General features: G+C 51.6%; 1 protein-coding gene across 1 annotated transcript; it reads right to left on the bottom strand.

The window, feature by feature from the left end:
- Positions 1-633: 633 nt before the first annotated feature.
- Hhipl1 (HHIP like 1) lies at positions 634-26,600 on the bottom strand. The gene is made up of 9 exons (XM_021179545.3): positions 25,979-26,600; positions 20,113-20,759; positions 15,778-15,921; positions 13,605-13,933; positions 12,925-13,051; positions 12,287-12,432; positions 10,451-10,532; positions 5,407-5,489; positions 634-3,803 (listed from the first exon to the last, which is right to left on the bottom strand). Exons 1-9 carry the CDS (start codon positions 26,249-26,251, stop codon positions 3,259-3,261), a joined length of 2,376 nt encoding a protein of 791 aa, XP_021035204.1. The 5' UTR covers positions 26,252-26,600; the 3' UTR covers positions 634-3,258.
- Between the last annotated feature and the right edge of the window lie 1,369 nt (positions 26,601-27,969).

Genomic DNA, 27,969 nt, shown 5'->3' with positions numbered 1-27,969 from the left:
AGCCCTGGCATTTTATATTGGCTGCATGTTAAAATATTTTGAATATGTTGGATTAAACAAAATATATCAAAATGAAGATGGACTAGAGAGATTGATTGGCAGTTAAGAGCACTGGCTGCTCTTCTAGAGGACCCAGGTTTGATTCCCAGCACCTACATGGTGGCTCATAACCATCTGTAACTTCAGTTCCTGAGGTTCTGATGCCCTCTCTGTCCCCAGAAGTCAACAGGCACATGAGTGGTGCACACACATACATGTATGTAAAACATCAATACACATAAAATATAGTTTGTTTATTTGTTTGTTTGAGACAGGAGTTTTGTGTGTGTGTGTGTGTGTGTGTGTGTGTGTGTGTGTGTGTGTAGCCTTGGCTGTAGACCAGGCTGGCCTGGAACTAACTGAGAGATTCGTCTGTCTCCTGAATGCATCATTTCTTAGTCAGAATTTCTATTCCCACACAAACATCATGACCAAGTAGCAAGTTAGGGAGGAAAGGATTTATTCAATTTTTACCTCCACGTTGCTGTTCATCACCAAAAGAAGTCAGGACTGAAACTCAAGCAGGTCAGGAAGCAGGAGCTGATGCAGAGGCCATGGAGGGATGCTCCTTATTGGCTCGGTTCCCCTGGCTTGCTCAGCTTGCTTTCTTATAGAACCCTTGATCACTAATTGAGAAAATGCCTTACACGATGCTTCTGCCAACTACCGCTGTAGATGTTCCCTGTCTTAGCTAAGGTTTGTATAGCTATGACAAAACACCATGACCAAAAGCAACTTCAGGAAAAAGGTGTTTATTTAAACTTATATCCTCTAGTTCCTCATCCAGGGAAGTCAGAGCAAGAGCTCAAATCAGGAACCTGGAGACAAGGACTGATGTTGAGGCCGTGGGGGAGCACTGCTTACTGGCTTGCTCCCTGCCGCTTCCCTAGGGTGGTTTGTTCAGCCTGCTCTGTTATACCACCCAGGACCACTGAGCCATAGATGGCACCACCACAGTGGGCTGGACCCTTCCTCATCAATCATTCCTCAAGAAAATGCCCCACAGGCATTTCCCACATGCCAATTTGGTGGGTGTATCTTCTCAACTGAGGCTCCCACTTCTCGGATGACTCTAGCTAGTGTCAACCTGGCATAAAAACTAGGCAGGGCATCCCCCCATGGGTACCATTTCCCAGCAGGAACTACTGAGGGCATGTAGCAAAGGGGATCTAGAGGTACCGCCTGAGGAAAGATAAGGATGGGGGGAAGCACTGAGAAGTGGATCTCAGTTCTCCAAAGCCCTGGACATCGATTTACAGCCACTGTGGGGATGGAGAGAGGGATGGTGACGTTGGGAGTGCTGGGGGCCGGATGACATGATCTAACAGCAGAGGTATCTGGCATGCAGCCAGTTCTGCATAAAGGCTAGTTCTCCTCCACGAAGCGGGTGAGAGGTCCGATGCCCAGCTGGAATAGTTCTCCGTGTGCTAACATTTCTTAATGGGGCTTAAAAAGGGCTCACATTTCTCCTTTTTGCCTGCTTCTTCCCATGACACCTCAGGGTCAGTCCCTCCACATGGCGCACCTCCCTGTCTAACACAGGTGCCAACCTCGATGTCACCAAGTCACTACTAAGCTCTCACTTCATGGAATGCACATCTATGATGCTGCCTTGATCTTTGTGTGTGTATAAATCCTGTTGGTTACCTCCATTTTCCCATAAGGCTCAGAGGAGTTACTGTTGTCAGGCCACACAGCGAGGACTAGGACTCCCACCCCGTCTAGTTTAATGTGTATAAGAGGTGGGCACAGGCACCTTGGGAGCTGAAGACTGAGAGGAGCTTCCCAGCCAGTCCTGGCACACCAAGTGCGCCTGCCCAGTGCACCGTTCTCCACACCCAAACCTCGCCCTCCTATCAATAACCAGAATAGACGGTGTAGACACGTTGTGCCCCTACAGGAACTGCACTGCAAAGATGCAGACAGCACAGGCTCCCCAGCTGCTCCGCCTTGGGGCTGCATAGATTTGCAGAAAATGATATTTCCCTTTTTTGTGTCATTTTCTTAACAGTTCAGTAATTTTTTAAAAATTTGAAAATGATATTTTCCCTTTTTTGTCATTTTCTTAACAGTTCAGTAATTTAAAAAAAAAAAAATTTCCCAGAGAACAACCGGCTCCAAAGTTGCAGAGCAACCAGGGAGAGCCTGTGCAACAGCGCTCCATTCTCGGCTGTGATGACCAGGAGCCTGAGCCTGTACCAGTCGCTCTGCCTGGAACACCATGCAGGCCTGTTCAGTTTGGAATTCAGTGCAGGAATGACTATTTCCTGTAAAGCTTGGACCAGGAGCCTCACCCAGAGCCCTGGCCACACTGCCTGACATGGGCTATACCCTGTCTTGCACCCCAGCCTCTAGGTGTGTGTGTGGGGGGGGGGGGATGGTAAGAGAAAGGAAGGAAGGGTTGTGAATAGTCAAATTGTTGACACAGCTCTAGTGGGTAGTCTTGGTGGCCCCACGGGCAAATTAGCCCATGAGGCTGAGAAATCTGAGAATCCCCTGGGAGGGGACAGAAATGGTCGAGGATCAAAGTAGAGCCCCGCCCCCACCCACACTGGGGGCTGAAGGGAGCTTCTGGCCCAGGAATAGGTGAAGTTCTGCCGTCAGGGATGGAGGGGACTTAGTAGCCTCCCCAGGTTGCCTGCAGGACTCAGCAAATAGTTTCAGAGGTCCTCCAGGCCCTCTAGTCTGCCTTCCATCATGGGTGCTTGGTTCCTTTCGGCAGCCTGGTCCCTGGTGGGCAGCGAATGACCACAGGCCCCCTCCCCTCCCCGGCCCTTTGAGATCCTTCTCTGTGTCTCTCAGACTGCCCATTTGTTTCTGCGGTGCCTCGGACTACTGGGTCAGCTGCCCATGTTCTAGCCATTTTTCTCAGGCCATCATCCTGCTGTTCTGGTGCCTGTCACTCGGCGCTGGCAGAGAAACTCTGGTCCCTTCCCTCAGTCTGACATTGTAAAGGCATCCAGCTTCCCTTACCCAGTGCAGTTCCCGAACAGTGGCTGCTCTCCGAAGTGCTGACAGATACGAGATCTCATCCAACGTGCGCGTGCTCGCGTGCGCGCACACACACACACACACACACACACACACACACACACACACACACACACACGAGGTCACGTGCAGATGAACCCTCCATCCTGGCTCGTGCATACTGCACGGCTCGCCCGCAAACCCAAGGGGCCACTCCCAGAGTAGCACCGCCAGGTAGGAGAGGTCAGGCTACAGGTTCGGGTCTTGGTGGCTGCACTCGACGCCAGCGTCCTCGTCGTGCTTGCAATTGTGCGTGCCCACGCCAGCGTGCGCGCACTCCAGCAGGTTGCGTTCGCTGCCCGCGCAGCGCACGTCGTCCAGCAAGATCCGGAGCGCGCGGCCCTCGCCAAACTCCGCGCGCTTGGCGGCTCGCACCGCGTGCGCAAAGCCCAGCTGACGACACACCACGGCGGCTGCCTTGGTGTCCCAGGCGTCGTCGCACACCGTGCCCCAGCGTCCGCCTATGAACACTTCCACGCGACCACTGCCGGGGCTCAGGCCTGCGGGCCGTACCAGACGCACCGAGCCGTTCTGGGGTTCAGAGACCGCGGTACTCGGACGTCCCCGCCGTCGCCCGCCTCCCCTCCGGGCCCCTGGTCGCCGGGTGGGCCTTGCGGGCTTTGTGGGTCGCGGGGTGGGGGCAGGAGGAGCAGCCGTGGGGCGCCTACGGCGGGGCGCCTTAGTGGGAGCGCGGGCTGTGGGGCGCGGAGTGCTCTCTGGCGTCCGGATGAACTCTACAAAGAGGGAAAAAGCCTGGGGTCAGAGGGAACTGGCTGTCCCAGCCAAGCACAGCCCCCAGCCTGTGCCAGCAAAACAGATCCTAAGGAAAGACGCCTGGTCTGGCTCTACTCAGACCCTAAGATTAGGGTGCATCTTAGGGAGCCAGCTGTGTTTGACCGGTTTCCCTGACCCCTAGGGATTCTAGCCTAAAGCAATGTCGGGCACTTCTTCAGTCACTCAGTGAGCTGTGGTTAACAGTTAGGCACTGTGCAGGTCTGTTGCTGCCTATGGCCCCAAGCCCTGCCCTGAGGAATTGGGACGACCCTGAAATTCAGGCACAATAAGTGAGAAGTTGTCTGGAAGCTAAGGACTCATGGTTCCTGCCCTCGGTTTTCCATGAAGAATCAAATGCCACAGAGGGGGTTGATACAGCAATAGTTTCAGAGTGAGTTCCAAACAGCCAGGGCTACATAGAGAAGTCTTCTGGGGGGGGGGGGAGATGGGGGGGGGAGGAAAAGTCAAAAGGAAGGAAAAGATTTGCAAATCAGTGGGGCATTTTCTTGAATAATGGTTGATCTGAAAGGAACCATCACACTGTGGGTGGTGCTAACCGTGCATTCCTGAGTTATATTAAAAAAAGCAAGTTGAGCAAGGCACGAGCAAGCAAGTCTGTAAGCAGTGCCCCACCGTGGCCTCTGCCTCAGTTACTGCATTCAGGTTCCCGCATTGAGTTCCTGCCCTGACTTCTCTCAGTGATGGACTGTGACCTGAGAGTTGTGAAGTGGAAATGAAGCCTTTGTTGCTTTTGATCATGGTGTTTTGTCAAAACAATAGAAACTCTATGACAGAAGGACTGCTGGATGGACGATAGCAGGATGGATGGATGATCAATAGATGAATGGATAATGACTAGGTAGATAATGGCTTTCTAGATGAATGGATGGATGGATAGGTGAGTGGATGGGTGGATGGATGGGTGGATGATGGATGGGTGAATTTGTGAATGAGTGGATGGCTGATGGGTTGATGGATGGAAGGTGGATGAATCGGTGAGCAGATGGACAGATGGATTCCCTTCATCTCTTAGTATGCAAACGACCTTACTGTGCCAAGCCACTGTTTCTACCTAGCATGGACCCAGTGGGACACCCCCCTCTACCCTTTCAGAAGACTCCATGCCCAGGCAGTCATCCACAGCTTTAAATGGCCTTCAGAACATAGGGTTTGCTCCTGGCTCCCTCTGCCCTAAACCAAGAGGGACAAAATGGAACTATGGAAGGCACAGCCCAAATGCCCCACCCCCTTACTCATAGATAGACATCCTCCCAAGAGCTCTGAGCATCCTTGCCTGACACAGCTATCCTCTTCTTGTCCCATCCTACTTGAGGCTGCAGCCCTCTGGGCCCCAGTCTGGGGGGTCTGCCCACTGCCTGGACGTAATCGAAGGATCGATCAAACATGACGCATTGTACTTAAAGTTCACTGACACTGAGTGGGTCTCTCCCAGGTGTCAGACGTGGTGCTAGGTATAGAGGCCGTGGAAACATTCTAGGTCCCTCTGTGCCCCAGTCTGACCTGAGGGAGCAGGAGCCCCCTTTCCCACTGAAGAATACTTACTTTCCTTGGGCACAAAGGGGATGAGATGGCTCTTCACCTTCACCTGAGCAGGGCGGATCTTACATTTCCCTGGAGGTGCCCGTCTACCAAAGACACACAGAAGATCAGGACTGTGATCTAGCTTTGAGATACTCGTCTTTCATCCCATACCATACACATGCACACACACACACACACACACACACATCCCAACACCTTCCCTTGTAGTGAGACAAGAGGATAGGGGCCAGATAGGTGTGACCAGGGATGACTATAACTAATGTCCAGCTACTAACGTTTCACTCTATAGCTGCCCCCCACTATGTTGCCCACCCTACTCCTGTAATGTCCCATTCCTGTCCACCCCTTCCACCTCAGGACTCTTTCCCTGCCTCTAGTTTCTGGGTTTCTGGTGGTTTCTGTAGAAATGCAGAGAATTAAGGCAAGATAAAAGACATAGTGGACAAAAGGGATGAATTGTGAGAAGCTATCCCCAGCAGGCCCAGCACAGTCTTGGGGCCTGTCGTTCAGAGAAAAGAGTCTGAGAAAGGTTGCCAGGGTGTGAACAGCCTCCCTCCCCATCCTGCAGAAACACAAGGGCCAGAACTCCATTTTAATTGGTTTTTGGCTGTTGATCTGTGATCCTTTGAATGGGTCTGACTCTGTTCCAACCCTGCCCCCACGTGGGTCCAGGACTTCACTGGGGGTTCCATCAGCCTGGGATTGAAATAGCCACATGACGAAGTGGCCCCCAGATAGACTTGGCATGAAAGGGGACAATGTAGCTCTTAAAAGGCACACAGACTTCTCAAAGATGGAGGTGCAGCCATCTCTATTCTGACCTCTCACTGGGTCTGCATTTCAGGCAGGTCCAGGAAGCAGGGGAGGGTGCAGTCTCTTAAAGAGATTATATTTCAAACAAAACAAAACACCACAGTGGTTCTGTTCAAGCTGTGACCCCTGGGCCTTCCTCCGTGTCCTCCTTTTCCACATGTCAGTTGGCAGGCATCTGAGGTGTGGGTATCAGGAAACACACTGCTTCCGAAGGAGAAAAACGGAAGAGAGGAGGATGAAGGAACAGGGAGGAGTCCCACTCACTTCTGCCTGCCTCTAACCCCAAGATCTTGAGCAGGGAAAGGTCAAAGTCCTCCCGGGTCCTTTCTGCACACACAGACACAGTGAACCAAGAGACAGGGTTTGTTGTAAATCAAAGGCTAGAAAGCAACTAAGATGACATCTGGCAAAAATTAGATGTTCAGTGTAAGTGACAAGTCCTTAGAGAAGCATTCTTTTTTTTAAAAAAATTGTTTTTATTTTATGTGTATGAATATTTTGCTTACATGAACATCTGTGCCCTACATGAGCACAGGACCAGCAGAGAGCAGAGGAAGGCATCTGGTCCCTGAAACTGGTTCTGAATGGTTGTGAGCCATAGTGTGGATGCTAGGAACCTAACCCAGGTCCTCTGGGAGAACAGCCAGTATTCTAAATCACTAATCGATCTCCCAGCCCCCTGCCCCACCCCGCCCCCTGCCCCAGCATTGTTTTTAAAAATGAAAATAACCTTAACTTGCAAAAATCATGAGCGATGATGACGTCTCAGTGACTCAGAGACAATGACTGGCATCCTTTTTGAGAGGGATGATGCCATGTGGAGACAATGACACCCCTCAGGGACCAGCAAATGAGATAAGAGCTGATTGTGGTTCAAGTGTGAGGTCACAGACAAGAAAGTGGGCGAGACCTTGGGGAAGACACAGTGTGTGTTGGGGGGAGGGGGGCTGTGCTTACAGTGTCTGTGACAAGACGTTACATCAATCTGTGTAAGTCATGATTTAAAACAACACTCACATGCACACAGCACAGAGTCTGAGAAGCTGCCTGCAGACTGGAAACAAGAGCTGTGAGAACAGGGCTGGAGAGATGGCTCAGTGGTTAAGAGCACTGACTGCTCTTCCAAAGGTCCTGAGTTCAAATCCCAGCCACCACATGGTGGCTCACAACCATCTGTAATGAGATCTGATGTCCTCTTCTGGTGAATCTGAAGACAGCTACAGTGAACTTATACTAATAAATCTTTAAAATAAATAAAATAAAAACTAAGAGAACATGCTGACTACAAGAGATGGAGGTTCTGAGATCAAGAGGGAGCATCTCCTGGGTACAGAAACATTGGCACTGAGGGGCAAAAGCATGAGTTCAAAGCCAGCCTAGACTTAAAAAAAAAAAAAGCAAAAGGGTCAGGTGTGGTGGCATATACCTTTAATCCCAGCATTCAGGTAGCAGAGGCAGGCAGATCTATGTGAGTTTCAGGCCCACCTGGTCTATCTACAGAGTGAGTTCCACGATAGTCAAGGTTACATAGTGAAACCCTGTCTTAAAAAAATAAAATGAGGGGCTGGTGAGATGGCTCAGTGGGTAAGAGCACCCGACTGCTCTTCCGAAGGTCCAGAGTTCAAATCCCAGCAACCACATGGTGGCTCACAACCATCCGTAATGAGATCTGACTCCCTCTTCTGGTGTGTCTGAAGACAGCTACAGTGTACTTACATATAATAAATAAATAAATAAATCTTAAAAAAATAAAATAAAATGAGCCGGGCGTGGTGGCACATGCCTTTAATCGCAGCACTCGGGAGGCAGAGGCAGGCAGATTTCTGAGTTCGAGGCCAGCCTGGCCTACAAAGTGAGTTCCAGGACAGCCAGGGCTACACAGAGAAACCCTGTCTCAAAAAACCAATAAACAAACAAACAAACAAACAAATAAAATGAAGGGCTGGAGAGATGGCTCAGAGGTTAAGAACACTGCCTGATCTTCCAGAGGTCCTGAGTTCAATTCCTAGCACCCACATGGTGGCTCACAACCATCTCTAATGGGATTTGACGCCCTCTTCTGGTGTGTCTGAAGACAGCTACAGTGTACTCATATATACATAAAATAATAGAATAAATAATCTTAAAAAAATAATAGTATTAGATATAGTATAATCTATAATCTATTACACATACAATAGCATATTACGTGTAATTTATTATTATTATTACAACAGAAACAAAATAGGCACCAAGAACAGGCCTCAGTGATAAAGCACTTTCAGTTGCCAGCCGGCAAACTAAATTCAGCAACCCCCATACACAAAGCTGGATGCGACAGCCCACATCTGAAACCCTAGCACCCCTACCACGAGATGGCAAACAGGGAGGAGAATGGCCCAGAAACTAACTCTTGAGCCTGCTATCGTGAAGGCTAAGAACTAGCTCCTGAGAGTCGTTCTCTCAGGACATACCGCGTGAATGCCCGCACTCACATACACAAGACGTCCACACCAAGGATGGGTGTGGGGTTAAAAAATAGTAAGTTTAATCAGGTGTAGTGGACCACACCCTTAATCCCAGCACTCAGAGACATAGGCAAGTGGGTTTCTGTGAGTTTAAGGGCATCCAGAGATACATAATACAGAGAACCTATATCAAAAAAAAAAAAAATGTTAAGTCAGGAGCCTCGGGAGGTGACTCAGTGTGCAAAGCACTTGTCACACAAGAATGAGGCCTGGATTGGGACCCCAGTACTCATGTAAATACAAGACTGGCACAATATTTGTAATCCCAAGTGGAGACAGGGAATCCCTAAAGCAAGCTAGCTAGGCAGACTACCAAATAATGAGGTTGAAGAGAAAGACCCTGCCTTCGTATGTAAGGTGGGGAGCAAAAGTGAGAGACACCCAACCTTGGTGACCCCTGGCCTCCACATGCATGTACACCCACACACATTCAAACACATATACCTACATATGCATGCATGCATACACGCATGCACACACACAGGCACACATGCACACAAACAGACGCATGCATGTGCACCCACACACATTCAAACACATACACACACACACACACACACCCAGGCATGCACACACGCATGCACACACGCATGCACACACATGCACACTTACTGTAAACAAGCCTGACAATCATCATCTGCTCACTAGAATGCCCCTCCAGAAGCTGTCGGTTTTAGAGGCATTAGACAATAGCACAAAACCTGCCCAAACATTAGGCTGGCATAATAGTACCCTCGTCACCGCTCACCTTGACCCCTTGAGAACATGCATTACGCAGTGACTTCTCTGGCCACTCACTGACCACTCTCCTTCTGGGGAAGCGTTCTCCTCTGCAGGAGCACCACTGGCTCCTGGGAGGGCCTCCTCGTGCTACTCTCTAGCAAACGTGTTTCCTGAACTGACTGTTAACAGCAAAAATGAACTGGAGAGCTAGCCCAAGGCCTTAGCCCTTGTGTATGCCAGACAAGCCTACTATGTTCCTAGTCTGTCTCTCTCTGTCTGTCTCTGTCTCTCTGTCTCTCTCTCTCTCACACACACACACACACACTTTTGAGACTGGATCTTATTAAAATACCTAGGCTAGCCTAGAACTCTCAGAAGCTGGCCTCAAACTTGCAATCCTCCTGCCCCAGCCCCCTAAATAGCTGGGGTTACAAGGGTGCATTGCTATATCTGGCTGAGAAACAAATGTTTAGGTTCAATGTGTGTTTTAGAACTTCTCTAAACCTAGTATGCTTCAAAGTAACTGGCTACTCTGGTCAAGGAGCAAAAAAATCTACAAAGGGGTTCTACGAAGACCATGATGCAGTCATTCGTTAAACACACTCTAGTGTCTGCTCTGTGCCATTCCCAGAATCTGAGGGGTATGACCGGGATGAGGAGACGAAACCTTTACCCTGGAGAAGATGAACATTTCCAAGGCCAAGAGATGACAACGGAATGAGGACCAGGTAAGACAAGAGAGCAAGTAAGTGGGGAAAAGCACCCAGGGGCTACAGGTTTATACCCACAGGGCATACTGCCAACGGTTAGGGCCCCCTGGCTTGTGACTCATCTCCCTAACCATCCAATGGGGAGCTGAGAGAGCATACGTCAGACCCAGGAGTCAGTTTAGGCCTCACAGCAAGAACTGAGGCAGGCAGAGGATGTGGGAGTCGGTGGAAGAGGAGGGAACTTACTGTCTCTGCAGACAATATGGGCCAGAGCCCAGTTCAGGGACTCACCTGGAGGGATCGATGACTTTGTAGATGACCCCATGTGCAGCTGTAGCACTGGGAACACCCGTGGACATGAAGTACAGCTCCCCTTTGAACAGGGAACAAGGCAATGAGGGTGAGAACTGCCTGCAACCAAGTGCTGGCAGCCCTGCCCCACCCAGGCCCCCCTCAGGCTCAGAAGCCGAACCCCCACCCTGACCTCCACAGACCCTGAGAGGGTGCTTTGGCCTCCTAACACCTCAGCATGCCTTGATCCTCTGCAGCACAGTTCCCAGAGGTCTCCTCATGCCTGGCCCCATAAAGGCTCACACCTCCACCAACCATGCCCCTGCTCCCTGCTTGGATAGAGTTTGGCCAGGCTATTCTGCTGGCCACAATCATCTGAGGGCTCAGCTTTCACCTCCCATGTATACATAAGGACCATGCTGAAGCTGCCAGTGCTGCCTACGGTGACCTTGTCCTCTTGGTCTCTGTGCTTCAAGTGTTTTTTTTTGTTTTTTTTTTTGGGTTTTTTTTGTTTGTTTGTTTGTTTTGTTTTTGTTTTTGTTTTGAGATGGTTTCTCTGTGTAGCCCTGGCTGTCCTGGAACTCACTCTGTAGACCAGGCTGGCCTCAAACTCAGAAGTCCGCCTGCCTCTGCCTCCCATGCTGGGATTAAAGGCATGGGCCACCACTGCCTGGCTCGAATGTTCTTGAAGGTTACTGGGGCAGTAGAGGTCCTTGCAACACCATTCAGTATGTCTAAAATACAGGTCGACGCCCAGGAGCCGGGGGTGGGGGGGTGGGAATGGGGGGTGGGGGATGGGGAGGCTCTTTTGCCTTCCCTGGCAGCACTTTATATATATAGAAGATCTAGCTGTCCTTGGGCTGGCTAGCTCACAAGCGCCTCCTCCTGGTTTTCTGTCACTCGCTGTCATTCAAAGAACTGAGGAAAGGCCCCTGAGAACTGCATCTTCCTTTCAGACCGGACTGGGGAGGGGGAGGCTGCTTCTAAATCATCGTTAACCCCCTACAGACCAAAAGAAAGAGCTTCCAAGGGCTCAGCGAGCTTAAGGACCTCGGTGAGGCTGGGGCTGGGACTGCCCTTTGGGAAATTCACATTCTAATGAGGAGAGGAGGTTGTCAGTTCAACAAAGGTTTCCCAGACTAGGCCCTGGGGGCTTTGGGCACTGGGCCCTGCAGGAGATACCCCTCCAGAGGCCGCGGTGAGCGTTGCCTGGTAACCTCAACAAGCTTGTACCAGGGCCTGCTGGGGGCCCCTGGCCTTTTGTCTGGGAACAATCCCGGGGCCAAGGACAAAGGCAGGATACTGGAGGGAGATCCCTTCTTCTCTCCCTTCCCCCTCTGTCCCCTGCATCTAGACCAGGAATGCTGGGAACATAAGGTCCGGCGACGGGCTAGAAGGCTGTATCTGCCTGCTTTGAAATGACAGCGGAGTTTCCTCAATAGCTCAAACGCACTTAGCATCAGGGGCCCAGCCCTTCCCTCCCTTGTCTATTCCAGATCTTTCCTGCCCCTGCGCTGGCTCTGGGGATTTGTATCCATTAAGTCTCTAACATTCCCATCTATGGGAAGGGGATGACCTTTCTATTTTCCAGATAAGAAAGGGGAAGTTCTGGAGATTCTAGAGATTCTAGGGCTGATCCAAGAACACACAAGGAAAAGCCCAAGCCCCAGAGACACGCCCATCCCCAGAGACACGCCCACCCCACCCCCTACCCGGCACGGAAGCCATTTCATTCTTAAGCTGCCTTCACGTCAGAGGCCAGAAGGGTGACCAGAGTTGGTGGTCACAGTCCCAAGCACGGCGAGGGCAAGGACGGAGGGCTCTCTGCATGCTCACCAGCCTCGTCCTCCGCAAAGGAGATGATGTAGGGGTAGTAGTTGTTGATGAGACCTGGGAAAGCACAGGTCTGTCCACGGCCCATACAGACCTCGCTATACTTCCATTGTCCTGTCTCTGGGTTCTCTCGGAGAGACATCAGTCGCCTGGAAAGGAAGACAAACTGTGAGGGCATCGCTAGTATGCTACACAAGGGAATCTGTCCATCCATTTACTTATCTATCCAGTTATTCATACACCTGTTCATCCACCTGTCCAGCCAGCCATCTTTTTTTTTAAGATTTGTTTGTTTGTTTGTTTGCTTGTTTAATGTATGTGAGTACAATGTCGCCTGCCTTCAAACACAGCAGAAGAGGGCAATTACAGATACCATGTGGTTGCTGAGAATTGAACTCAGAGCAGTGAGTGCTCTTAACCTCTGAGCCATCTCTCCAATCCCCCCCCCCCCCCGTCCCCATCCATCCTTGTATCCACTCATCCATCTGTCCAGCTTTGCACACACCGATCATTCCTAAGGGCAACCGGGACTTTCTTCCTGAGGAAGAGATCTGTTTGGCCCACTCCTGAACACACGCTTACAAACACACTCTCCTTTTTACCACTTAGGGAGAGCATAGGCCATGTGGGCCGCCACTTACCCGCTCATGAAATCGCCAAAAATGTAGAGGCCATTGAGATTGGGGTACTCACAACCCCGGTACACGTAGCCTCCCGTGACTGATTTACCCAGCTTGTGCGGGTAGGCGAAAATCGGCAGCACGTCATCTGAGGGGCAGATGAGAAAGTGGGTTCGTCCTGAGGCCCAGTGCTTTGGAGGGGCCTAAATTTTTTAGGAGCTCGGCAGGGGGTGCATGGTGAGAAGGAGCCTAAAATGTTGCTTGAAGGGACACTTTAAGTACAAGGAGGTCTGGAGTGGGAAAAGCCAGTCAGGTGAAAGGGCTAGGGGATAATACTATATGGATGTTGGGGAGACAGTGCGGTCAGAGATGGTGGGGTTTCCAGGGAAGGTGTGAAGCAGGAGGTCCCCAGAGGGCCATTAGGCTGAATGAAAGGGGTGAGATCTGAATTGGAGGTCCCCAGAGGAATGCAACAGATCTCAGTCTCTGAGCCCAGGGAGGAGTGGGACATGGCGGATATAGGTTTGGGGTCCTGGAGTTATGATGATCCGAGTTGGGGGGCGGGGGGGGGGCAAGAAGATGGGGTGGTCGGACTGGATCCATGTCGAGGGTCTACATAGGAGCGGGCCAGGACAGATCTAGCTAAGGAAACGGGGAGGACTGGACAGATCCTGTTTGGAGGTCCCCAGGGACCCGGTCACCGAGGGAGGCGTTGGCGCACAGCTTGCGGTCGTAGCACTCGAAGCCCTCACGAGCGCGCCAGCCGTAGTTGCGGCCCCGCTCCACCAGGTCCACCTCCTCGTACTTGTTCTGGCCCACGTCCCCGCAGAACAGGCGCCCACGGCCAGTGCCAGACATTGGGTCTCCGCGGTCGAAGGAGCAGCGCCACATGTTGCGCACACCCAGGGCATAGACCTCGGGCCGCGCTCCGGGATCATCCACGAACGGGTTGTCCGGAGGGATGCCGTAAAGGAGGCCTCGCTCCTTACGGTCCACGTCGATGCGCAGCACCTTGCCCAGCAGAGCAGACCTGCGACCCGGGAGGAGAGCCCCGGCTGGTTACGTTGAGTCTACGCCGGAGGCAGGAAGGATGCGCCACCCACGAGTCCAGCCCTGCTCAACCACTTGCACGGGCTCTTTCTGTGTGTCTATCTCTCACTCGTTGCGCAGCAAGCCCTAACCCACCTCCTATCGCTGCATTGCCTTCTCACAGTTTACCTTTCAGGTCAGACTGCCCTTTAGAGTGGGCACCGGAACTATGACAAGCCACCAGCCAGCCTGACATTCAGCTGCACCTAGCCCAAGAAACTCAAGCTCTATACCACAACTGCCTATGGAATGCCACTATCCCGAGCTGTAATATTGTGGGTGCTGCTGCTCACATTGCTGTGCTATATAAGGTGAAGACTGTACTAGAAAAATAACTCGTGCTTATGTCCTTTTCATAGCCAGTCGGGTGCTCCCACGTAGCGGGGGACCACAAATGCTGAGAGCCACTGAGCCAGCACAGGCCACCAAAGTCTATATCAAACACTACCAAGTATAGCCGGTGAGGGGGCACATATGCCCTAAACTCCTGGCAGCTCTGAGAGGAGAGAGAAAGTAGCTGTTGATCACACGGGCAAAGTGGTTCGCAATGGGAACCGGCGACACCAGTGGTTCTCAACCTTAAGGTCGCGACCCCTTTGTAATACATTACGATTCATAACACAGTAGTAACATTACAGTTATAAAGTAACAACAAAACGATTTTATGACTGGAGGTCACCACAGCATGAGGAACTGTGATAAAAGGTCAGCATTAGGAAAGTTGAGAACCACTGACCTAGAAGATACCTGGAGTTAGCACAATGGGCAGGGTGGTTTCTGCTCTGCTGGCTCTATGCAGCCCTCCCTCTCTGTTAGCACTGGAGAGCTGACTCCTCCCTCCACTCTGGCCCGAAAGGCAGAGTTGGTGCAGTTGGTGACACATTTGCATAACTATCACTATACTTGTAGCATGAGAACCCAGTGTCTCCCTCACTTTCAACAACCTCACAAATGTAACCAACAGTGGCAATGCTTAATCCCTTGGGGCCAGAAGCTCCAGGCCCCCACCTTCACACCCCACATCCAGCTGCAGGATCTACAAGAGGCAAACTCCTAGCAGCAAAAGGATGCTTTTAACTTCTGCTCGATTCCCCACGTATCCCCATTTCATTTCTCAGCTTGGCTCCAAGCACATGACTAAGCTGCAAAGGTTGCATGTGTCTCACTGTCAAACAGGAATGAATAAGCCACAAACTGTAACCCACACATCCTCACTACCACCGTTACTTTCTGGGCCAAGAGAGGCTGTGCACGTGCGCTACAGGAACCGGAGAGACTGGCTGGGGCCTCCTGCACATGCCTGTCTATATACATGACAGCTCCTAATGTGTGTTTATGTGCATGCACACACACGTGAAAAGAAAAGGCCAGGCCATTTGCTCAGAAGAGGGAATAGATAAATGAGAATGAAGGAGAGACTGCACTCACATAAGGGTTTCTTATGGGAATACACTCTGCCTTTACCCCAGCAAGGCCCACAGGCCAGCGCTCACCTAGGAAAAAAACCCATCCTCAAAAGCTTCTTGCTGTCACTTCTGTCTGTGTAACTGAGTACTGTGCCTGACCCTGGACAACTGCTGGCGCCTTCTTTCCTCAGGACAAGTCTCCCACTGAGTTCATCACTGTCCTCGCTAATCAATGGGAAGTACTTGACTTAGCTGAGGTCCCAGCTAACTGCAGGCTACCACCCTGCTCTGTGTGCTGGGACAGAAGCTCTCCCTCCAGAAACCCTTAAGATGCTCTGTGTGCAAACCAAAGGCTCGGCCAAGCAGAAGCAGGGCGTACTTGTTTTGTGCATTTCCAAACTTCCCAAAGGGGTCTCCAGCCATCCCGCCGTCTCCAGTAAAGATGTAGAGGAAGCCGTCATCCCCAAAGAGCAGCTGGCCCCCATTGTGATTGGAAGCTGGTTCTTCGATCTCCAGAATTATCCTAAAGAAAGAGAAACACCCGCTCAATAAAAACACCTTCCAAACGGTGACCCCCAAACAGCAGTAAAACCTTCTCTCCGACTGCAAGGGAAAGACTTTGTATCTCTTATAGCAGGTTATTTTTCCCAAGGACCTGTAGGTAGGTTGGGTAGGGATAATTAATTCACTTCACTGTGTCAAGGAAGGAACTGGATGCTCGGAATGCTTGAATGACTCACTTGGGAGCACACAGGCCCCCAGCATCAGGGCTGGGACCAGAACTCTGGGCTAGTGCTTTCCATCCCTGGTACCCAATGGAATCTTGTCAACTTCCCCGTTTACCATATCTTGTTTCCCACCTGACAACTAGTGATTCAGAGCATGTTTGACCTTTACTCTTGATTGCTAGGTCCGAGCTTCCCAGGGGCAGTGGGACAGGCCTTTAGCTCCACACTCCCTGGTAGCTCCTTACTGCCACTAGAGGAAACCTTCACTGTACTCAGTCAGCTGACTTTCCGCCAGGGCTTGTCATGGATGGGGGAAGGCAAGAGGAAGGGAGACACTGCCCTTCTCTGTCCCGAGAAGCAGTCGCGACAGAGATACAAGCGTGGCAACTGTGAACATCTCAGCCAATGGCAGAAACAGCCATGCACACTCCTCCAGTGGGTTCCTCTATCCCAGGAGCAACCACATACAGCAGTTTGGTGGTCTCTCCACTGGCTCTCCCCAACACTTCTGCAGCCCTTTAGCCCTTTCCCTGCCTCGTGGCTAATTTCCTGTACTAGACACCCCACCCCAGTTAATATATATATATAATATGTTCTTATTATATAATACATTATATTATTATATAATATAGAAAATATATTACATATATTTTAAAAAGTAAAATCAGGTGGGCAGGTGGGTGTGGTGGTACATGCCTTCATTTTCAGCACTATGGAGTCAGAGGCAGGTAGATGTCTGTGAGTTTAAGAACAGCTTGGTCTACATAGTGAGATAGATAGATAGATAGATAGATAGATAGATAGATAGATAGGGACAGATAGATAGATAGACAGACAGACAGACAGACAGATAGATAATCCCAGAATAACCAGGTTCAACAAGACCAGCCACTGCACTAACCTCATTATCCCTATGGAAACAGAGCAGGAAAGCAAAACAAAAACCACCAAAAAAAAAAAAAACAAAATAAACAAGCAAATAAGAAAAACAAACAAACAAAAAGCAAGACACAGAGAGTCCAAGTCATTAGAAAAACAATCGTGACTAGATCTTTCCATGGCATAGCTACTGCATATGACCCTTACAGAGTCTCAGATTCAGGGTCCTCCAAGCAGAGGTCAACTCAGACTTCTGGTCACCCACATCTTCCAACCATGGGAAGACACTGACAACTGACCTGGGCACCAGTGATGGCTCCCTCCTGGCCCTGCTAGCTGGCCAGGCACTCCAACTTCTCCCTCTGGGTAAGTCAAGTTCTGTTTGAGGTGCCCAGAGGACCCTCGTTGAAGCCTCAGGTTAAAACATGTGACTATGTATACTTTATGTTCTGTATTTAAATTAATGGATTTTATTTCTATTGGGGGGGGTATGCATCTGCCACATGAATGTGGGTACCCTGGTACTAGAAGAGAGCAGCAGATCCTGGTACTGAAGTTGTCCGCTGTTATGAGCTATTGGAAAACTGAACTCAGGACCAGCAAAAGAGCGGCAGATGCTGTTAACCGTGAAGTTAGCTCTTCATCTCCAGATTTTTTTTTTTGTTTGTTCATTTGTTTTTAGGCAGGATCTCACTATATATCCCTGGTTGCCCTGGAACTCACTATGTAGACCAAGCTATCCTTGAACTCACAGACATCCACCTGGCTCTGACTCCATAGTGCTGGGAATGAAGGCACATATGATCACATCTACCTGATCTTTTTTCTTTTTTTAAAGACAGGTTATTAAGTAGCTTTGGCTAGCTTGGAACAGGCTGTGTAGCCAAGGATGGCTTTGAACTCCTGACCCTCTGGATTTGTTTTTTAAAGATGTATTTATTTTTAATTTATTTATTCATATGTACAGTGTTCCGTCTGCATGTATGCCTGCAAACCAGAAGAAGGCACTAGATCTCATTACAGATGGTTGTGAGCCACCAAGTGGTTGCTGGGAATTGAACTCAGGACCTCTGGAAGAGCAGTCAGGGCTCTTAACCGCTGAGCCATCTCACCTGCCTCTGAATCCCTCTGGATCTTGTTGCCTCCACTTCCTAAGAGCTGCTATTATACGGAATGTACCAACCACTCTCAGTGTTTTACCATGAGCCTTTTTTAAGTCACTGTTGGAGGCACGTGCTTTCATGCTCCTTCTCCACCTGTCAGGTCCATGGGACAAACCTTCTGTAATTGAGAAGTGGTCTCTCAGGCTTGGCTGTAATCCTGAAAATTCTGCCCCCCCCCCTCCGCGCCACCCCCTCTGGCTGCCAGATAACTCGAGTCAAAACTAATGCTCTAGGGGCTGGTGAGATGGCTCAGTGGGTAAGAGCACCCGACTGATCTTCCGAAGGTCCGGAGTTCAAATCCCAGCAACCACATGGTGGCTCACAACCATCTGTAACAAGATCTGACGCCCTCTTCTGGAGTGTCTGAAGACAGCTACAGTGTACTTACATATAATAAATAAATAAATCTTTAAAAAACAAAAACAAAAAAACAAAAACAAACAAACAAAAAAAAAACTAATGCTCTAAGACAAGATTATAACCCTCAAAGCTACCGTTTTTGGGCTGTTTCTCCTTTCTATTTATCCAACATCAGCATTTCACAGTTTCATCAAATGCATGGTGGCTTTTCATTGCCATTTTTACCAACACACCTCATCCTTTGTTCCTGCTTGCCTCTACTTGGGGTTAGAGACAGTCAGTGCCTCTGAACTACATTTCCCATGCTCCTTTGCTACCTGAACTATATCAGCCAATAGAAGGCATTAGGAGAGCCAGGTGTGGGGTTGGTGTTTTGCTTGTGTTTAATGACAACATCTCTGCAACAGTTGCCCCTCCCACCATGGCTCCAGTTAGATTGGCCTCCAACCTGACATACCCTACAGTTCTGGGGCTATGGCACTTCACTTTTCCCTGGGTCCCTCCAGCGGTAGGAGGAGGTAAGTTTCTCCAGTGGCCCAGGTTCGTTGCTGCCTTCCCCAGGCTGATCTTCCAACAACTTTCAAGACCCTTATTTTCAGTATTCACTTGTGCCTGGGAGAGTCTCTGGAACAGGGTGACCAAGCCCTCTGAACAATTGAGACATAAATAATAGAGAATAGGTTCTGCAGACCCTGGGGGGCCCAGAGTAGGAGCAGATTAAACGGGGTAAGAGCTGGACATGGTCACCAATACCTGTAATCCCCATACTTGGGAGGTAGAGACACAGCCAGGATCGGGAGTTTGAGGCATAGGCTACATAGGAAGTTCAATGCAGCCCACAGCCTGGGCTACACAAGGAGAGACAGACAGACAGACAGACAGACAGACACAGGGACAAAGAGGCGGAGACAGAGAGGGAGACAAGGAAGGGAGAAAGACTGAGAGACAGAGGCAGGGATAGAGATGGGAAGGAGAAAGACTAAAAGACAGAGAGAGAGGGAGAGGGGGAGAGGAAAAGGAAGAGGGAGGGAGTGAAAGGAAGAGAGTGAAAGGAAGAGAGTGAGATTTAGACTGGAGCAGGAGAAAGGGCCAGCTGCCAGAGACTGAGAATGAAGAGGCTGGGGGAAAAGCTGGCTGTTGGGGCAAGAATGGTGACCTCTGACCACAGCCCAGCAAGCCCAATGATGGGATGCACTTCTGAGAGCAGACCAGGACTCCAGCTTGGAAGGCTTCCTAGCTGTGTGACCTCACAGGTCACTTTTCTGCTCTGAGCTGTGACCTTATCCAGTTTTACAAGTCAGATGAAATAGCCTTCCACAGAACTCGACTAGAATGACAGAGGCAGAGGTCAGGACATGCCCCCCCCACGCCTTATCTGTTTTGCAAAATAATTCCTCCCAGGCCACAGAGCATGTGATTCACCCCTGAACACACATTTGGGTGTTAAATATTCACAGCATTTAAGAAAGACACGCTAGTGCAGCCATGGCAGTGTGTGTCACGCAGCCTCCCACATGACCGACCGCTCAGCCCCCCCCCCCCACACACACACACTCCCCCTTGGCTGGGGCTCCCAGAATCCACCTCTCTGAGCCATGATCCACTGTGTTCTCGTCACCCTCTGAGACTCTGAACTCGCTGATGCGGATCCACTCTCGGAAGCCGACCCCCACGGAATAGTAGACATAGAGTTTGCTGGGATGTGGGAAGCGGGGGTGGAAGGCAAGACCCAGGAAGCCACGTTCGTCCCCTTCCCAGGGCGAAGTAAGCACTGCTTGGCTCACATTCAGGAAGGGCTTCTCCAGGCGGGAGCGGTCAGGCAGGTAGGTCCACACCAGCCCCACCTGCTCTGCCACGAAGAAGCGGTGGCTGCCATCCCTGGCATGTACCATGGCAACCGGGTTTCGAAGTCCATTGGCCACCTCCTCCAAACACAGCTGCAGGCAGCCCTTGGCATCAGCCACTACACGGCCCAGGTTCGAGTTGAGGTTCTCATTGACCAGCAGGCTTGGGAAACAGTAGTCGGTGTCATCTAGCGACAGGTAGCGGCATAATTTGGCCCGGTTGCTCTCCAGGGCCCAGAGTTCACGGTCAGGGGAGAGGAGACGAAAGAGGCCTCGGCAGGTCTGCCACATGTCCAGGCAATAATCTTCACACAGGCCAGGCACTGTCCGAAGTGGGGTGGCCGGATCCTCAGCGTCATAGAGATGGGCCGCATAGGGTGAGCATTCCTGTAGAGACAGGAGGGCTCAGAGACACCAGGAGGAGAGCCTACACCTGCGCGATTCACTTCTTGCTTTTGTGTCCCCATTCAAAGGTCACCTCCTAAGATCTGACCTTCCCCTCCAGGCCTCCCTGCCATTACTTCCTGGCCTTTGACTACCTAGAAAAACAAAGCCCAAGAAATTTTCCATGAACCTTCACTATACCAAAACGGATCATTGCACTTGCTTACGGCCCGTCCTCATCAGGATATGCCTTCTATCAAGGCAAGAAGCTTTGGTCTTCTTTTTTTTTTTTTAAGATTAATTTATTTATTATATGTAAGTACACTGTAGCTGTCTTCAGACACTCCAGAAGAGGGCACCAGATCTCGTTATGGATGGTTTGTGAGCCACCATGTGGTTGCTGGGATTTGAACTCTGGACCTTCGGAAGAGCAATCGGGTGCTCTTACCCACTGAGCCATCTCTCCAGCCCAGCTTTGGTCTTCTTTACTGCAGTATCCCAGACCCTCACATAAACCCAGGCGGGGCACAGTTTACCTTGCCTGCCTTCTATCATCCATTTACTGTTTATGAGTAATTCACAGGGGGGAAACTAAGGCTCAGAGCTCCCAGTGTTATTCAGTGATATATATGCCCAGGTTAGTAGAGGCATCTAGACTTGGTCTCAGGTCTACCCCACTATATCCTTAACTAGACAGGCAACATGTGTGTAGTACCTGGGGGTGGGGGGCGGGAGTGAGGCTATGACCCCCAGGATACTCTGACCTTCTAATCTGCCCTCAGACTCAGCCCCTCCCAGCAGGACCCTGCCTCTCACCTCCCTGCCACTACAAGCACAGAATTCTGTGGGATGAATGAATCTCCTTGGACACTGCCAGACCAGAGTCCTTTTCCTGGCTCTGCCTGGAGTAGGTAGAATTCATCATTTTCTGCCATGCAGGCTTCCCCGTTCGTGGGAGGAAAGTCACTGCCTCGGGGAGCAAGCCTGTGATCACACACAGGAGTGTGCACATAGATAATGGATCCGTCTTCCACCCTGCCCTAGTCAGTCCTACCATTCGGCTGGGTTTGTTGGAGTCAGTCACATGACCCCCTTACAGGCCGTTCCGGCGTCCTTGCCGCCACAAAACTCTCCAGAACCCCGTGCTCTCTGAGGACCTTCTGTGGAGTGCTTCATGCTATGGTTGCTTCTCTCTGGTGTGGCAGGTCCTTATTGCCACTCCTGCCACCCCCAGAGCTGACTCAGCTCTAGATCCCCTGAGACCTTAGTGATGCAATTCCTAGACAGAGAGGACAGTGGTAGCCACGCACTGCCTGCTTTCACCAGAAGACCAGGCTGGGCTGTAGCAGGAGAACTCTGGCTCCAAAAAGGAAAGGAAAAGGGCAGCTAACGTCCAGGCCAGGCTCTCTACAGTTAAAGCTTCAGTCATCCCATAACCTGGCCCCTGTTGCTGTGTGCTGAGTCTCACCTGACAAGCTCTGTACGTTCGTGGCATCTCTGGTCAGTCCCCATCCCTGACTGAAGTGTCATATCGTATATGACACTCTGCACCCTGTGGGTGGCAGGCCAGATGGCCAAACCTCAGACCGTGCAAGGCCAGCTCTTCTGTGATCCTGTGGATGCTACTGTAGGCCAGCAGTGGCCAGCAGGAGACCTAAGAGGACACACAAGCTTCTATTCCCCTCTGCAGGGCAGTTTCTCTGTGATGCCAATGGTCACATGGAGGGACACAGGGGCTCTGGGAACCTGGTGAGGACCTTGGCACATACCCGTATAGTATCCAGTGGTCTTTTACATGTCGTCTTTTACATGTGGTCTCTCTGTTCTTGCTTACACACAGTGTGAATGAGACTCAGACTGAAGCTACCCAGAATTAGTAAATGACAACAGGGGACAGTAGCTGCTTTGGCAGAGAGGGTACTCTGTCACTGGACCTCATGTCCAGGCACAGTGAAGCATCCACAGGGGTAAGGTGCCTGCCACCTAATGGCCCCAAGGTTGCCACAGACCAGTTACTGACACTCATGACTCATGGCTGCAAGTCCTGACGGCTTCTTAGCCCCTCCTCCCCCCCCCCAGCCTCTCCTCTCCCCCCCCTTCCTCCCCCCCCACAACCCCTCTTCCCTCGCCCCCCCATCCCACACCATCACCACCTCCACCACCACCACCACCCACCCACCCCACCCCACCCCCCGCAGGGAAGACTTGAGTCTTGTACACAATGTTCCTTCTGTGGGATGTTCCTTCCTCCCTCACTTCCACATCTGGCAAACTCCTATTCATGATGCAAGGCCCACCCCACAAGCCTCCGCCTCCTTCCTTTCCCCGGGACAGGCTCCTGCCCTAGGGTGCCCATGACACTATCTCTGACTCACACACAGATTCTTCTCCTGGTAATTTGTTACTTCAGGAAGTGAAGGCTGCTCTTCTTCCATTACCCCTGCTTCACCAGAGGTGGGCTGTCTTCATTGCCTGACCGGGGACTCAATTATCTCTTTGCTGGCTTCTACCCCACAGACTATGAGGCCCTCGAGGGCAGGCGGCACAGGGTCTAACACACAGTTTGGCTTCAGGGCAGGAGGCAGTGTTTTAACATGGCCACATGAAGGGCTTTGGAGCCAGAGTTTATGTTCCATGTGTGATGTTTGGCAAACTCTTTACCTCTCTGTGCCTGTGTCCCCATCTATAAAGAGGACGAGGACTCCAACCTCCTAGAGTTGTTGAGAGCAACGAACAACTGAGACGCCAAAGTGTTCAAATGAAATGAACCCTGAAGGGGTGGGTGGCTCAATGGTCACTCTTCTGGCCTGTCCCAGATTTTTTGAGGGCTTTTTGCTACTTGCCATGGTACCTAGGGATAGTTTCTTGGTTGCATGTCTGTCTGTCTGTCTGTCTGTCTCCTGAAATGAATGAAGAGGCTTTTGAGGCTACGTCTGTGAGTTGCAACTGCCTCTGGGCCCAGCAGCACAGAACCAACCCCTCTCCGGCCCTGGGGACATGTCTGCTGCCTGCATGAGCCTGCTGAGCACCTTCATGGGTTACTACTCACATGAACTCCCGCTCATGACCTCATGCATCCAGCCGAAGAGAAGTTCGCCATGTGTGAACCACACACCAGTCATACTGAGCTTGCCATGTGACAAACACCATTGCCTGACACATTTTCCCAGAGGAGGGCAAAGCCTCAGGAAAGAACCTCCTGCCCCCACAAGACAGCTGTGCGTCTTGAACGATCACTGACAGAAACCTGTAGGTAAGGCTCCTTGCGATTGGTGGCTGTGATGATGGCGCTCCCACACTCTCCTGGGACACCCGCTTCAGGGAGACCACACCACAGCCTTGGCAGGCAGACCGCCTGATGCAAACTCAGTCCAGACATGAGGTCACCCCCAGAGACGCCTCACTGGAGGTATAAGCAGACACTCTACCACAGACTTTCTCAGGCCAGGCCATTTTGGGCAGTTTCCCAAGGAAAAAGAGGAGCCTTCTGCCAGCAAACAGCCTCAGGATTGGCTTCTTCCTCCTCCCTGGTCCTGTCCATCTCCTTTGCCATGCTGGGCCCAGCAAATGGGGAGTACCCTAAAAGTAAACACTGCCCCGTTGTAGGAATTCTTCTATTGCTCTAGGTGAGGCAGGGATAGCAATGGACACGTCTGGGTGGACTTCCGGGATGGGGAGAGAGGTGAGTGGTTCACCATACCCTCTGGCTCTCTTTGGGATGCACCAAGTGTTGGCTTAGTAGAACCCATGGCAAGATGAACAGGACACCCTAGAGTGCTGTGGTCTCCCCTCCACCATCTCCTTATCTCTATGACCTTTTTTTCACAAGGGCATTGAGTGTGGTCCACGTCTTTTGACCTGCCACTGGGCCATGTCACCACTTTCCTGAAGCAGCTCCTGACCCCTGCTCTCTCTCTAGGCCAGCAAGGAAGCACTAGAGGAATTTACCTACAAACCCCAAATGAACCGCTCTGCCTATGCCGTTTCATCTCTGTGGTATGGGGTGACGGTTAGACATCTGATCCTGTTTTAAAGATAATGTAATTGAAAGACAGCCGTGAACCTCGCAAGCTCTCAGTCATGAGAAGACGTACTATATCAAACCCAAGTCCGCCCTTTTAAGTCTTCCCCTCCAGATTGCCCCCTGCTGTCTGGGATGGGAACTTCCGTACTGTCTGACAGGGGTTGGAGGGCGCTTTCTATTCGTGAATCCTTCACCTTACAGACCTAGGTTGGGCCCGCCTTGGGGTTTCCCTGGCTGGATGGCTGGCATTCCTGCAATCAGATCAGGCAGGCAGGATACTCCGCATCGACATAAGGGAAGCGATAGTTCAGCGTGGATCGAAGTAAGGGCTTCACTATCAGAGGAGAGATGAGAGTAACTCACCTGGGGAGAGACTCTACCAGGTGAGGAGGCCAGTAGCAGAAAGGAAAGGTGAGTGCTTTAAGCATCTTGGCCCTGAGGAATGGGCTCTCAGTTTACTCCTTTCAGTCTACCTGTGGAAGAGTCCTCATTGGAATAAGCAGTCCCCAGACTGCTGACAAAGTCATGCCCCAGATTTGGCTACATAGCTTCCCATCCTGCCTTCCTCGACTTAGCAAAGACTTCATCCTGGTACCTGACAGAGATAGGACTCTGCAGTGGGGCACTGGGGGGGGGGGGGGGCGGGGCGGGAGCTTCCAGGGTGTCCCAGAGAATAGGAGTCTTGAGTCTCTAAGAGGAACTGAGGCTCCTAAAAGGCCCAACATCAGCAGGGCAGTGGCGTCGCCTCTGTCTCCCAGCACTTGGGACACAGAGGCAGGAGGATTTCTGAGTTCAATGCCAGCCTGGTCTACAGAGTGAGTTCCAGGACAGCCTGGGCTACACAGAGAAACCCTGTCTCGAAAAAAGAAAAAGAAAAAAAAAAAAAAAAACCCAACATCTTTGCAAAGCAAATGAATGACAAGAGCTAGCTAGCCTGGGATGCCAGGTCTTCCCGCCTGTTGCCAAGTCACTCCCTCTTGGACCCTCCAAGCTCCAAAGTCCGGTACCCGCTCCTGTGGTTGCCATCACCTCCAAAGTTCAGGATCCATTCCTAAGTCTCATGCCTGTAGGGTCGTCATTCCCCTCCAAGTCTGGGACCCACTCCTGAGTATCGCCCTTCTGGGGATGCCATTCCCGCTCCGCCCCGGCCCCCGCCGCCAGCGACCAGTGTCCCACGTGCCCTCGTGCACCCGCTCACCTGGCACAGCATGTCCAGAGCGTAGCCGGCACACGTCGCCCACACCCCGGCATCCATGCGGGTCTCCAGGGCCCGGAAGCGCCGGGCCAGCGCCGCGTCCTGCTCCGCGGTGCAGCAGCCGAAGGCGGAGTACTGCGCGCAGAAGCTCAGCGGCTGCGGCGGCCGGAAGGGCGGCCTGAAGTCCAAGCACTGCGGGTGCGCGGCGGCCAGCAGAGCGCGCAGAACCAGCAGCGCCCCGGGCCCGATCCGGGCCACAGCCCTCTGTCCCGCCATTCTCCTGGCAGTCTGCAGAAATAGCAGCCAAAGGCCAGCCAGCCCCGCCGGTGCGCCCCCCAGGAGCCACTGGCCGCGCCCTGAGCGCCCGCCCCTCCAGCCTTGCTTGCACCCTCCTGGGAGATCACCGGGAAACCGGTGGATTCGCCCTACAGGCCTAGGGTCCAGGGACTCCCCTCGCTGGAGGTCACCTCTGCTTGGGAGCACTCTGCAGGATTGGAGGATCACGGCACTCTGCGGCTCCCGCTCTGCGGGCAGCCCCCTCCTTCTGGCCCCAGCCTTTCCAAACCTGGCGTCTGGAAAGCCCCGGTTGCCCAGTTTCACAGTTCCACTTTTCTCAGGTGCTAGCTAGCCGCCAAGTAGACGGAACCCCAAAGCCCAAGGCAGGGACTCCTAGGTCCCACCTCCCACTGAGCCAGACAGGATTTTTAGCAGTGTTTAAATATGGAGGTGTGGTGTAAAAGACAAGTGGTGTTGCCTGGAACCTCACAAGAAGTGAAGCATGAGCCTGGGGGTGGGAGGGAACAGGCGCAACCGCACAGCCAGTCCATTTTTGGCCCTGCCAGGGCTTCTGTCCTCCCCTGGCCGTGGAACTCTCTACCTGTAGCCCAGAACCCGTGGGGTTCTGTGGGAAGCCCTAATGGGTGTGTCTTCTAGATGGGTGTTCGTTCGTCATCTCTCCTCCTGCATCTCTTGTCTCAACTTTACCCCAAGAGTGAACATAGACACTATCCCATGGGTTCAGAATTCCACCATGTCAAAGCCCCTAGCACTTGTCTATGAAGACCCCAGAACCGGCTTCTTGCTGGAGTACTCTTTCCATCAGTTCTGTCACGCACAGTCCCACGTGGCCTTCACATGATACCCACGTGGCCTTCACATGATACCCACTTGCTCCTGTCTCTTTGAACAGCCCTTGAACAGCCCTGTATCAGTCAGTCTGCCACAGTTGCTGAGTGCGGTTGGGGTTGCTTAGATTCCACAGGGCTGTGGTTGGAGCCTGAAATGGGGTAGGGGTGGGAGCCAGCTATGAGTCAAAGTCCCCGTATAAGAGCAAACATCTCATCTAAGTCTTTAAGGGCAAGCACGTGTAACACATGACTGACGTCAAGGATGAGAATCCACACGGGACGATGAGACAGCACGGAGTTTTGTAGCTGCAGCAGTTGGTCCACAAAGTCCCTGAATGGTTGGAGGTGGTTAGAAAAGCTATGGCCAACCGCTGCAGCTGGACCCTGGAGGGGGAGACGGGGAGACAGGGAGATGGCACTGTCAGATAGTTGGGGACAGACAGCAGGGGAAGAACAACCCACTTCATCCTCCTCCCCGTTACAGGCAGCGTTTTTTATAGGCTTAACTGATCATAGCTGAATGGGAGTCTGGAAAGCCTGAGCTCTGGAGTTGAGTGACTGCACAAAGTGCCAGGCAACAGTAGAGCCCCTGGCCACTGTGTCCTTGTCACAGACTGGTAGCCAGATTAAGATACCGGTAGCAGACCATTTGGGGAAATTCCTGGAGGCCAGATGTACATAAGAGTGAGAAACCAGGGGTGTCACAGTCTTGGGGTTAAGCTCTTGCAAGTTTACCTCCAGGAACCCTGCCAGGGTCTCAGGGAAGGGCCAACAAAGCCCTCTCATGGTTCTGGTGGGCAGAGGGAAAAGGGGCTGTCAGGACCCTAAAGCAGGTTTACTCTCCAGGAGAAAGGGCTTTGAGATTCA

Source organism: Mus caroli, unplaced genomic scaffold (assembly GCF_978045245.1).
Source record: "Mus caroli unplaced genomic scaffold, Mus_caroli_1 scaffold_14, whole genome shotgun sequence".
Classification (NCBI taxonomy): Eukaryota; Metazoa; Chordata; class Mammalia; order Rodentia; family Muridae; genus Mus; species Mus caroli.
This window is presented reverse-complemented; position numbering and strand designations above follow the sequence as displayed.

What these genes read in the sequence shown, in the direction of transcription:
- Hhipl1 (XM_021179545.3), bottom strand. Translation starts at nt 26,251, where the DNA reads ATGGCGGGACAGAGGGCTGTGGCCCGGATCGGGCCCGGGGCGCTGCTG. An exon ending in TTTGGCGATTTCATGAGCGG is followed by an intron (nt 12,433 to 12,924) that starts GTAAGTGGCGGC and finishes CTTCCTTTCCAG; the next exon opens with GCGACTGATGTCTCTCCGAG. An exon ending in CTTTGCGGAGGACGAGGCTG is followed by an intron (nt 10,533 to 12,286) that starts GTGAGCATGCAG and finishes CCCTGTTCAAAG; the next exon opens with GGGAGCTGTACTTCATGTCC.